Source organism: Motacilla alba, chromosome 3 (genome assembly GCF_015832195.1).
Source record: "Motacilla alba alba isolate MOTALB_02 chromosome 3, Motacilla_alba_V1.0_pri, whole genome shotgun sequence".
Lineage (NCBI taxonomy): Eukaryota > Metazoa > Chordata > Aves > Passeriformes > Motacillidae > Motacilla > Motacilla alba.
Window position 1 is genome coordinate 107,840,714 of NC_052018.1, and position 13,235 is coordinate 107,853,948.

Genomic DNA, 13,235 nt, shown 5'->3' on the forward strand with positions numbered 1-13,235 from the left:
CAAGTGGAAGCAGCAGGTTTGTGAATGAAATGTAGAAGGACTTGAAGAGCAGTTTGAGATGGGAGGTGTTTGAGAAAATTGAGTTGGTGTGGAGGAAGTGTTACAAACGGAAGCAAACGAGAGAGACGGGCTGCCTGCGTGTTCTCTGAAGGAATAAACACATCCTTAGAGCCAGCTCTATGCAAAGGCCTAGCTAGCATTTTCAGCATGCAGCCACACTGTTAGTAAGTCTTCAAGACACATCTACATCTTAATTTTCAAAAACTATTTCATCATCATTATTGCTTTCACTACTACCACACTATTTCTTCTGTTCCTGGGAGAGTTTAAATTCCTTGCTTGCTCCTCTGTCTCTTTACTGAAGTTTGTGCTGTGCCCTTGCTGCAGGAGTGATTTTCTGTAGGGTGTAGCAAGATGCAGCAGAGGACCAGGGGTTGCTGCAGCCATCTTTACAATTATTGGTAAAAAGGAGGTAAATGCAGTGATGAATACTTCAATCTTAGCTCTGAAATTTTTTCAAGTGACAATTACGATTGGATGTCATCCATAAACACTTTCTCTCTGTAGAGCCTATGTATTGTAGTGGCCTTTGGTTTTGTATCGGGACATACGTAATTATAACAAGAAGTTCATATTTAATTCTGAAAAGTTAATTTGTAAGTCTATGAAAATCACTAGGTGTGTTTAGTATTTAGGAAGAAATTATGGTGAATAAATAACTTCAATTATGATGAATAAATGACTTCCTCCAGAGCTGTGCTGATTCTGCTTATCAAAAGAATAGTTAAGGCAAACCAGCCGGCTCGTTCTGTGGCAGTGCTGAATCTTGCTAAACATCATTTACATGCTTTGGGCCGTTTAAATGGAGTGGTAATTGATTGCTGGAAGAAGCCATATAGCATTTGAAGAGTCAGTGGTTTAAGTCTTATGCATTAAACATCTCATTTTTCCCCTTCTGTTCACCTTCCAGTGTTCTTGGGTTACAAAGTCCTTTTTGAGATGGTAGGAGTGAGAGATGTTATCTGGAATATAGAGGTGGAGAGTCAGGGAATGGTTTGGGTTGGAAGGGACCTTAAAATTCATCTAGTTCTTAATATATAAACTATCTTAATATATTGCAGAGGTTTTCTCCATTTCTGCATCAGCACTGCATGCTTTTCACTTCCCCAAGTAATTCAGTGTGTGGAATGTCTCTGTTTTACCTTCTGAACTAGGCAAGTGGTTTTGTGTCACGACTAATATGTAGTAAACTGTGGATAAGAGCAGCAGTAAATACAGACAGTTTGTTTGGCAACTCCTGATAAATACATAATTCTTATTGTTATTTTTTTGTTTCATGTACTCGACAATACTGACAATATTTCCATTAGCTTTCTCTAAACATTAATTTCCTTAGCATCTTAAGGGTAACCATCAAAACCAATAGAGTTACTAAATTATTGGAGCTTGACTTAAGCACACTGAGGTTCACTAGTAATCATGGTAGCTCTACTTACTCAGCCAAACATTATTTGACTGTTTTAGGCTTACTTGGTTTTGTTTTAGAAATAATTTGTCATTAAAAAAAAAAAAAAAGTTAATTTATTTTTTTCTTTTCCTGCTGCAAATTAGTGGGGACTTATAAGGAGATGGGATGAAACAGTATAGAGGAATAGGAGTTCATTGTAGGATCTTAAACAGGTATTCTCTGCATAGAAAGGAAAAGGTGTGGTGTGTTAGAGGGTTACTCATGTCCCACTTAGATGTGATGGGTGGAGAAATTAGTTGTGTTGTTGGAGAACAGGACACCATGGAAAGCAAAACTTGTATTAACAGTTCCTTCCGGTGTCTGGCAAGATCATTAGGTTCAAGTTATGTTGGAGTGAAAAGGCTGCTTGCAGCATGAACTTTGATTATTTTAGGTCTCATTAATGCTGCTGGCTAGGGAAGAGGCAGAACTTGGAAACCCTGCTTTGGAGAGGTGTGTTCCCCTTGGTTCAGACTTCTCTCCCAAAAGTTCTTTTGGAGGTTATTTGTGTGAAATTCATCTCTTGAAGTCAGTGTCTAACATGTATATCTGATCTGGTTTTAGGATGATTTCTCTCCAGAGTTTATTTTTGAATGGAAGTGTGCTCCTTCCCAGTAGAAGATGGTGATCCTAATGTATGATCATGGAGAAGGGGATAAGTTCAGTAGAAGTGTTACCTTCCAAATCATCTCAGGTTACAGCTGTAAAAGTGGTGGTCAAAGAGCCCGAAACAAAGCAAACCCAAAGAGGGAAACGAGTGGGATTTGTGCTTGTCCATGCAGGTAAGATGTGGAAGCAGAACAGCTGGAATGGAAATAATGCATATTTTGATATCAAACTAGATACCAACAAAAATTTTATAGTGGCTTTGGACTACTAGTGTGCTAATAAAGTGACATTAACTCTGTGTTCAAGTCTCCGAATGAGGAGTTTGATTGGAAGTTACACTGGAAATTCTTAACAAAATGTAGTTATTTGGGTGTTCTGGACGGTATTTTTGTTCTCCTTGACAAAGAAAACCCCTAAATGTAAATGATTATAAAATGTGGTATTCTGTACTTGTCTGCTAAACTTGGCAAACCAACAAAGTGAGGGAGATATTTCAGGCTGTTTCTTTACCTATGGAAGGATCAAATACAGTTCTTTCACTGCTGATGGTTTCTTGTCTAGCTTGTCCATGGGGACAGTCCAGCTAAGACCTTCTGAAATGTGCTTGGGCTGTTTGTTGCAGAACTCTTTTTACCCTTCTGACATTTCTTCTGAGTCTGTTTTTCTGATCTTGTTCATGTTTGAGTTCCTTTTTTTTCTTTCCACGTGTAATGAAGGGCTGCTCTACTCAGATCTGATACAGAAATGATGTGTTTTGTGTGTCTTGCTCATAAATTCTTCTTTCTTAGGTTCTTTATTAAATACTATGAATCATGAAGTTAACAATGCTTATATCTGGGTGTATATTTGTTTTGAGCATCCATGTGAGTACATGAGGTGAAATAGAGGAAAGTGGCCTGGTCATGCCTAAAATATTTGAAAAGCCAACATGTTACTTGCTTTATAAAATCTTTAAGGTTAAAGAAACAATTCCAAACCTTAAGTAATTTATTCTGGGTTGATGTTTGATGACCCTGGTACTCTATTTTAAGGGCAAATGAAATTGCTTAATATAGTGTCCTTTGCTGGGTCACTTTGGTGTTAGTGTTAAAGCTTATTTGATTAGAGTTTCTCAAAACTAATATTTCTAAAGGTGAGCAAAGGGAAGTTGAGATAAATACACGCACGTTTTTAGGTGCAAAACCTGGTATAACAGAAGTAGATTTTAAATATGTGCTCCACTCTTGTTTTTCTGATGCTGCATTGGGTTGAATGGGGGCATTGATAAATTTTTCAGCTATGGGAGTAGGGACAGTGGCTTGAAAGTAGGGCAGAATGGTTCAATACAGCGGGGTAGATATAAGGACTGAGAATAAGAAAAAGGTGAAAAATCTGAATGATCTTCATTTGAAGGAACTCCTTGTTCTAAGTCAGGAGTAACAAGCTCTAAAAACGTAGTATAAACATGAGAAAATGAACAGAATTCTGGAAAAAAGAAAATCAGAGTTTGACTTAAAACTGAGGGTTTTGCCCAATAAGGGAGAGTAAAGAAAAAAACTATGCTGGAAATCCTCCAAGAATGAGTGAAACTGGAATCTCTTGGAATGTTTTTATAGGAAGAGATTGATGCTGATATTTATACCTGCGTGCTTCTGGATATATGATCTGTATCCTGTATTTTACTGAGTGTGTTTGATTCTGTGTTGGAATGCATAAAGTTGTCAGTCATTGATAGAAAAAGGAAATGCCAATGTAATCCAGAATAAGGAACACTGTATCTGCCTGTGTCTGAAATCTCGATGTGATCTGCAGGCTGTAGTTTGCCAGGTACCATAATATATTTTCCTTTTGTTTCAATTGCAGGTGCAGGTTACCATTCTGAATCCAAAGCTAAAGAGTACAAGCATGTGTGCAAAAGAGCCTGCCAGAAGGTACGTGTCACCAGCTCCACAGTCCTGTACTGGCTACACAAGAAAAATATTTGGACTTAGCTGCTGTAGCTCTATGTATTTATAGAAGGAAATGAGGGGAAAACAGAGCAGAAACAGTTAAGATGATACAGAGACAGGACAGTGCGTGGCCATGAGATGCAGCAACATTCTCATCAGTGCTGGCAAATAGCAGACACCAAATGAACAGTGGGAGAGCAAGAGAAGGTCACAGTCGTACCCACAAGGAGTATTCCTACAGCTTCCTGCACTTCTCCAGGGTTTCTGGAGCTAAGTATGGTGTCTGTATATTGATTTCTTCTACGTCCACTCTTTGGAGTTTATTTAAGCTCTAGCATCCAGGTTGTTCTGTGAATGCAGGGGTTTCTGTAATTATTTTATTCTTGACGGCTCTTACCCTCTTAATAGAAAGGGAGGTAGAAACAGGAAAAACAAAAAAATTGAAGTTGGAAATGGAGAAATGGCAAGACTTTCATTTCCATTGAAATTAATATGTTTTCATCTGTTCCAAGAACTTTGCTTTGGAACTGGCAAGTTCTGTCTTTTAAGTATTGAATGAGTAGCTGGAAGAGCTCTCTCTAAAATTTTTAATATCTTTTGCTTTCTCCAGGGAGAAGGAGCTTGGGAGCTTGGCAGGATTTTTAGAAGAGTCTCAGAGTTGGTCTCTGATAATTATCACTTTGTGTTACAGTTTGTTGCTCAATCTTAATACCAATCTAACTTTGTAATGAGAGGCCTTGCAAATCATCCAAACTTAACACTGGCTTTTTTAGCCTTGGTGAAAATCATTTTCCAGCTAGCTATGTGAGATCTGCTGCTGAATCCAAGTCCAATTTGAGATTCTGTGTAGCTACCCTTGAGCTGAGTAGCCAACATCAATAAATTCTGTGAAGGACAAATGATGTCAGGTTTGTCTTGCAGTCAGAGTTGTTTTCTGGGGTTCCCTGAGAAAGCTTGACTGTAAGGTCTTGTTCAATATGGATCTAATAAATACTGTTAGGCTCTACAAGTTCATTGTTGTGTGTGTATGTAATTTGAAGGTAACATTATCTTACATGATTTATGTTGCCTTTTAGATGAGGTTGTGAAGTTCTCTTCAGTTTTATGATAATTGCTATATGTGGTACTAGAAATTTTTGTTGCATCTTGGAAGAAAAAGTTGAAACTTATTGACTGAAACATTTGGTGTTTGAGGACATAAAGTATAAGAAGTTATTTTGATAGAAAATTGATTATGGAGAAATCTGCTACTAAATGCAGTGTCACAATGCCATAGTAGTAAAATCATATCTTCAGATCTGCCCTCATATGGTTCATACTGGCTTTTTCCAGTGCCTCTTATTCTTACACCCTCTTATATTTTAAACTAATTTGGTGAAGATTTTATTTTACACAGGAATAGGAAAATGTAGAGCTCAGTCACAGAATAATAGAATTTCCTAATCATCAGCTGAAACTTGTGTTTTACAGGCAATTGAAAAGCTACAGGCTGGTGCTCTTGCAACAGATGCAGTGACTGCAGCACTTATAGAATTAGAGGTATGAATTTCTGACTAGTAGTAAATATACCTCTTGGGTAAATCTTGCCAGACCTTTCTGTGGGGGGCTATTAAATGGGCAGTCTCAGTGGATTTTTGTTTTTGTGCTACACTGATTTTATCTCTTGCTTTTCTACTGTATTTTGGTGTAAATGTGTTTTAAGTACTTCATAAAAATGCAAACTGAATAAAAGTTTTCCAGTTGGTGCAATTGGTTGTCATTTTAGGTATGCCTTATCAGATAGTCTTTACCCTTTAAGAATAAATGCAGTGATTAAAGACTTATTGAACACTTTGTAAGGAACTTCATTTCTGGCTTGCTGAGCTACAGGCAGGTTGTTCTGGCTCTGCTTCTTAGAGAGGGAAAATATATCCCACTGGTTCTGATTATTGTGTCAAAATATGTGTAGAGGAATAGGGCAAGTAATGTTTTTATTTCAAAACAGTACTTGTTAATTAAGATTGAACATCTTGATGAGCAGCTACTGGTGAGGTTTTTGGAAAAGTGTCTTTTTGGAGTGATGAGGTTTTTATAGCATCTGCCTTCAGTGAAGGTCCCCATGAAATAATGTAGAAGTGAGTAAAGCTAAACATTTCTGGGTGGTAAATGAAGCAGTTTGGTCATTGTCCCAGATCCACTAATCACTCAGGACGGTAATGATGGAAACAGGTGTTCTTCTCCTGTAAGTAGTAATTGCTTCTTCCTCTCCAACTTTATTAGTAAAAAAAAAAAAAAAGGAAAGCAAGGTAAGTGTTGTGCTGTAAAAATAATTTCCTGCACTTGGAATTTATGGTAGTATTCCAAGAGGATTAGCAGTGGATTTGCTTATCCAGATGTTGGGAAAGTGTTCATTAATGTACTTGGTGGGGCTAGCGTAAGGCAGGCAGTGAGTGCATACTTCAGTATGTGTTAGACATGCTGACTGGGAGCCAAGGCTTCAGTCACACTGTGAACTTGGCAAGTGCCTTGGCTTTTAGCCCTCCTGTGGGTCTCCCTGAGCTGTTCAAATATGCTTTCATGTGTTATCTCCCTCATTAGAGTATAGCTCACATAAAGCAGCAGCTATCTCTCTATTGGAATTATTTACCATGCACTTCCCTAAGCTCACTGAGGCTGCTCTTACTCCATGAGATTGGTTTGTGTGTCAGCTCCCTCCTCAGTGGAAAACAAAAATAAAAATCTACTTTGGGTTGTGATTTTTATCGTGTTCCTGAGCTACAGAGAAAAACATATTTTGAGAAGCTTAACCGAACAGTTGTAGATCTCTTTGCAGCTGTGTCTGTGTTAAATAGTTTGTATGTTTTCGTTATCCCCAGGAGACTTTTCTTTTTCATTAGTAGATTTAAATACTCTGAAGTAGCTTCTGTAGAACAAGTTATGGCTCTAAGATGAAATGATAAAGTTTTTTCCAATTACTCCAATCAGAAACCATTTTCTCCTTATCTGTCTTGCTACTACTGTGCTGATGCCTGCCTTCATTCCCCTCGCTGGTTTGGCAGTTGTCTTAGGTAGTATTTTTATGTGTTCTGTTGCACAAAACCTTTTTTTTTCCCTTCTTCCCATTTTTAAGATAAAATGTTATTTTGTTCAGCTTGTAGCACAGTCATTAATGTAATTATTTGCTTTCATTTATTTATTAAGCGATTTATATGATCTCTTAGTTGAAGGTTCTGTTACTGGAATAGGGAGTACTGGGTTTGGGATTTGGCCTTCTCGTAGATTAAAGTAGTTATGCAGTTACATTGAGGGAAAGTCAAATTTCTATCCCAACCAGAAGATGGTGTGGTTTGCAGTGGCAGTTTTTTGGATCTGGTATGAGAAACTCTCAGCTGTTAAACTGTCAGCTTCCAAAATACAGAACGGTTTGTATCTGCTCGTTCTGAACACCACCTCCTGACATCTGAATACCTCGTTCTGAACACCACCTCCTGACATCTCTGTCATTTCTGGAGCTGCATCTTCTGGTTTACTACTGGTAGTTTTTCTGTTGCTGCGTGGAAAGCAAGCTACACGTGGCAAGTCAACAAAGCAATCAGAATAATTTTTCTCATTAATTGCAAGGTTTTATGAGTGAAAATATGGGTTTGTGTTGATGGTCTCTCTAGTGAGCTGTCACTCTCTTTTGTTTAAGCTTTAGCATAAACAATGTGTTTTAGCATTTGAAGTTGGCAAATAAGAAAAATCTGCGTGAAACTGTTTGGGTTCTTGTCTCCCTGTAACACAAATGAAGATGCAGAACAACAGAATATTGTATTAAATGATAACAGATTTCATTGTAAAGTATACTGACTGTAGCTTCTTGATATTTTGGGTTCTCTAAGACACATTGCTATGAGTTTATCTGAAATATTTAATCACTTTTACTGTTCTCTCAGACTTTAAGTGCTGTATTCCAAACATTTGTAATCTTTACAAGGCACAAATATCTTTTCATGGAAGTCTCACAAACGATGAATTTTTTTTTCCTCAGTTCTGCTCAATTACAGAACTCCTGGTACAGAGGATTGCAGCTCATCCAAAAGGCATCACTTCAAAGAGTTGTTGAGGCACAAGAGTTGCTCTTGATCTTTTATGAGCAAGCTGACAGTTTGCTTGTGGTATGCTGTCTGTGTTTTATTTTTCCAGGCTCTAAGTGCAGAAAGAATATCCTTTCTTTGTTGGACTGTGCGACTTTCAAGTGAAATGGTGTTCTGTGAATACCATAATAGTTAACTAGAGGAAAAGGTGGATTTCTTTTGCAAAGGAACAAGACTGACACAGAATATTGTTAAAACAACTGTGCTGGTCTTCATAAGCATCAGCTGTATTTGGTAGGGTCATTAAGGCAGGTATGTTTTGTGGTTTGAGAAGGCTGGTATTGCAGAGGAACAAGTGCACGTGTTACCTCTGTCAGCCTTTGGTAATAAAATGGTCTGGACAAGATATTTTGTAAGACTCATTATTTACTCTGTTTGCTTCCACCAAGACATTATTGCAGCACTGTTAATTTTTGCACGCTTTCTATCAGCCACCATATGATGCCTGGATTTTTTTTTTTGAAACACGATGAAATTCTTAAATGGGTTTTTTTTTGGGGGGGGGGAGATGAGACCCCATACAACCGACTTAAAACATACTGTTTTCAGCAAAACCACATGTTGATTTGCATTTATGTCTGTCTGTGAGAAAATTATGCAATTTCAAGCTTTTCTTTGACTAAAGAGCACTTAATGAAGTCTACTGATAAGGTACTAGGAACATACAGTGGTTGTAAAGACTGATGAAGATTTCAAATTGTTTCTAAGTTTAGTGTAATCCTTTACTAATAGGTATGTAGATTACTTGTTTCTTTATCTGACTTTAGTAGAACATTCTTTATGAACATCATTTAAATTGGGAGTTAATATGATTGATGGAGAAGCAGATATCACATTTTGGGTTCCAATCTCCTTCCTACTGAAATTGCTCAGTTTATTTTGCATGTTATTTTTATATCATTATAATATAAATATAATATAATTATAATATAATTATAATATAATATTTTTATTTGTTATTGTGGATCCATGCAAAGAATGTTTTGGACCTGTTATACTCAAGCAGTGTGTTTCTATGGTTGTCAGCAAAATTTTGCAATGAAAGAGCCTTTTTCTTGAGGAATTGTTTTTTCCTGTTTTTTTTTTTTATTATTATTTTCCTATTAGTTAAGACTTTTGAATATACAATCTTAGTCCCAAGGATTTCTGTTTCAAGGAGAAGCATCCTCATTGTATTAAGGCAGTCACCATAGGTGAACTTCTAATGGGTAATGAACTGGAAGTTGTTAATTCCAGTTAAAAGCGTTACTATGATGCTTTGCTGCTGAGTGAGAAACAGTAATTTGTGACAAAAGCATTGTCTAAAAACATTTTTGCTGGTGTAATTGAAAGGGATGTGACTCATCCTCGTAGACTATTGATTGTCATGAAATTCTCACAGAAAAATAACTTTTAAAATTACAGTATGTGGAAAGAAGTGCCTGTAGACTTTGAATTCGTTTTAGAAGTTACAAATAAGCCATGGCCAAAACTGTATCAAAGATGGATGGAATGTTCTTTCATGTTCATTGAAAACCAAGCATTTTAACTGTTTGCCTAGATGTGTTACAGAGCTGAGTAACATCTTCAAGCATTCCAACTTTGACCACAGCTAGAAATTTCAGGATGACTGTATTTGGTGCCAGAACATTTTTAAATACATTTTGAAGTAAAAAGGATTCTGTAAATAAAAATGATGGCCTCAGAAGTTTGCGAGTTTTTGCGAGATGGGTAACTTGGGAAAACAAAACTCTTATTTCACTTCTTAAAGCTTTCTCTGACCTCTTTTGCTACAGGTTTACATGGTAAGTTAAAGACACTTTGTGGAGTCATTGCCAGGAAGTCTAGTGTTCTTCACATAACTGAAGAGTCACATTTTGTTAAAATGCTTTGAATATCCATTTGTTTGTCTTTTCTCTCTTCTTACTTAGTGTTCTGTGGTGGCAAGGCTTGCTGTTAATGTGCAAAGCTCAGGCTTGGTTTGTTTACTTGTCTTTTTCAGTTTCCTTAGAAACACAAAGGCTGATTGCTGCTCTAATTTTAAATAAAAGTATATTCCTGAAGATACCTTTTTCTCTTTTCCTGGACACATTCTTTGGCTGGGTTCTTCCCCATGTAATGGTAGTCAGGTCTTGCAGTGCCTCACTTTTCTGTCTGAGGGTATGAAGAGACTTTCACTTAGGTCCCTTTGTTTCTTGCCTCTTTAAAAGCATTCATGCTTCTTTTTAAATGTTTCTGCATTCCTTGTAAGTTTTGAATTTTCATTTCAAAATACACCTTAATGTTCATACGTTATATTTTTCCATTTGCATATCAGACTCTTGAAATCTTTTGGTCAAACCTTGCAGAGATTCATGTTTTCAAATAGAGATTGTGTTTCTGTGGTGTATTTCATGTCTTTGCCTATTCACAGAAGTAGGTGTGACGGTCTTGTTTCCATTTTTTGAATAAAGGTTTTCCCCTACCTTTTTTCAAAGGCTTTTATCTCACCTCAGAGAAACTCAGGTAGATATCAAAAATTCCATGGGTTCACACCCAGTTTCTCTGAAGCTGTTTTCAGATTGCCTTTCAGATGTGTGAAGTTAAACCATCTTTCTCTTAGGAATTCTAAGCCTGATTTCTTAATTGAATGCAATCTGATTCTAGACCTAATTGAAACTCCACAGAAATTTTGAACAGATGCTTGGAATTTGGTCTTTATTCCTTTTTACTGGAGAAGTTCCTCATGTTGTTACTGGTAAGATTCCTTCTGAGTCCTAACATGAGAGTTAACCCACCAGAGAGACACCTGCAATTTGGTGTGGAGTTCTTATTTATCAAAAATTCTGTAGTATTCTAATAAATATTCTGTAGGGAGAAATAGGTGATGTTCCCTTTGTTCTTAGATCCTCTGAGTAAATTATGTCTTGGTGCAGTCTTGAGGTTGTGCCAGTGAAGGTGCTATGCCAAAGCATGTAGCACATACAGATCCTTAGAAATAAAGTGAACTCCGTATCCTGTATTTTCTCCCTGGCCTCTTTTGATTATTACCTTTACCAGATGGCGGAGACCTTTGTGCCTTGAGTGCAGAGGGATTCTGGACAGTGTTACCAGGACTTCTTTCTGGTGGGTCTTTCTTACTCCCTTTATTTGGCCGTGACATCTACTCTCAGGGTAACAGCTGTCTCTGCTTTGGCAGTGACAAATCTGTGGAGCACAACATTTTTCCTCTTTGCGAATTCTTTTAAGTACAATGCACTGAGTGAACGTGTTTGGAACAGAACATGAGAGATTTGTCTCCAGACTCACAGATTACCCAGAGGCAGAGGACTTGGACAGCACGAGGAGCAAGCATTGGTCATCCTAAGCATTCCTGGTTTTACTGTGTCTTCCAAGTACCTTTCACCGTTTGCTTTCAGTTCCTTCCACCATTTCTCTGCTCCCTTTTTTCCTAAACTTCACTGACTTAATTTTCTTCATATTTGTAGAGCCTGGGGAGCAATGAGGCCAGTTAAGCCAGCAGCTACTCTGAACCTTCTGCCTTTTCAAGGCCATCATCTGTTTCTAAACGTATTTTCCCCCACCCCTCCCTTTTCTAGAGAAAATTATGTATGTGCTCTAAACTGTAAATGTTTCATTATCCTAAAATCTTTTCAAATTTACTTATTTGCTGTGAGGTGTTGCTGTCAAAATAAACAACAAAATGAATATACACAGTGAATTGGAAGAAGTGTTGTGGAATGGGTTAAAATAGGATAAAATCTTGTGCTGCTTCAGAAGGAAAAAGATGAAGGTCAGTTTCATGATTATGTATTAGTCAGGGATCTTGTATCCATGATTCATGAGAAAGATAGTGTTCTGGTGACTCAAACACTGAGAACTCTTTACGTGTCTCTGTAAATTTGAATCAACATCTTGCAGAACAGATTTTGAATTTACTCACTACTTGCTGGTTTGAAAGTTAATAAAAGCTAACTGACATCAGATGTACTTTTCATTTCTATGTAGTCACCTCTCTTATTTCTTTAAATTCATTGCAAATTAGAATGTTCAAAACCCATCCAGTTAATTTTAAATGTAAGACAGAACTTTGAGCTGTTTCCAGTAATTTGTTTCCTGGTTCAGCTTTTATAACTCATCAGTGAAATGAGATATCATACTTTTGCAGTACACAGGTGGTCTAGACAAACATTGTTCTTTGTCACATCAGGTTGTATCACTGTTGTAATTTAAACATAGGAAACTCTGAAAGCATGCAGCATCTCTCTGAAATTGGATTTAGCTATCATTTCTTCGTCCTATATTCCTTGCATATAGAAGAGGGGATTGTACTGAGCTGGCAGTGAGACTGCTGAACTGTGCTACTTTGAAATGTTATGGTTTTAAAGTCATGGGATGCCCTGATGAAATGGAAGGGTAAAAATGGGGTTTAGTTCTAGCATGCAGAACTTACTCTTGGACAACCTTGGGTTTGTTAAAAGCCACAGAAGGTGTTAACAAAAAAGGAGTTAGCTTTATGATGTTGTTAAAATGTTGTTCCATAGTTTCTATGAAATAGGAATTGGTTTTTAGTCAAGAAGCTTCCAGACCACAGTCCCTGTGCTAATGGTCTAATAGGAATTTTACAAAGTGGATTTTTAGTGATGCCAGTTCATCATTTCTGCATGTGGAGCTGCAGTCATGGGCTTAGAATGTTCAGAACAAGGACAGTTCTGTTTTGCTGTAGTGTCATACCCAGGAGTTTCAAAGGTAGACTGCTCTGTGCAGTGATTATAAGATGTTATTTAAATGTTATTTGATGCATTAAGGACCAAGGGAATGTGTACTTTGGGGGAGGAGAGATTTTCACTCTTATTGTGAGTTTTACATGCATAGAAAGGATAATCTTTAATTGTTAGGTGATTGGTTTTTATGTTAGTGCATTATTACATTTGAGATAAATCACGCCCTAGAGAGGTGAAAGCTGTCCATTGGAGTAATTTTAGATGCTCTGTTCAAATTGCCCTTGTTTTTGTTGTGGAAGATTAAACTACTAAAATAAGAAAATGCATTGCACCAAGATCAGTGCCATCAGATCACTTATACAGAGGTTTTGATCTAGTTTCTTATGGATGTGGC

At 37.2% G+C, this 13,235-nt stretch overlaps 1 protein-coding gene across 4 annotated transcripts in view; it reads left to right on the forward strand.

The window, feature by feature from the left end:
- Positions 1 to 13,235, forward strand: part of TASP1 (taspase 1) — a 77,232-nt gene that overhangs the window by 752 nt on the left and 63,245 nt on the right. For all 4 annotated transcript variants that reach the window (XM_038131872.1, XM_038131873.1, XM_038131871.1 and 1 more), the window contains exons 2-4: positions 2,072 to 2,289; positions 3,959 to 4,026; positions 5,515 to 5,583. In XM_038131872.1, the coding sequence (XP_037987800.1) occupies positions 2,145 to 2,289; positions 3,959 to 4,026; positions 5,515 to 5,583 (282 nt within the window). In that variant the 5' untranslated portion in view covers positions 2,072 to 2,144. The remainder of the gene's footprint in view (positions 1 to 2,071; positions 2,290 to 3,958; positions 4,027 to 5,514; positions 5,584 to 13,235) is intronic.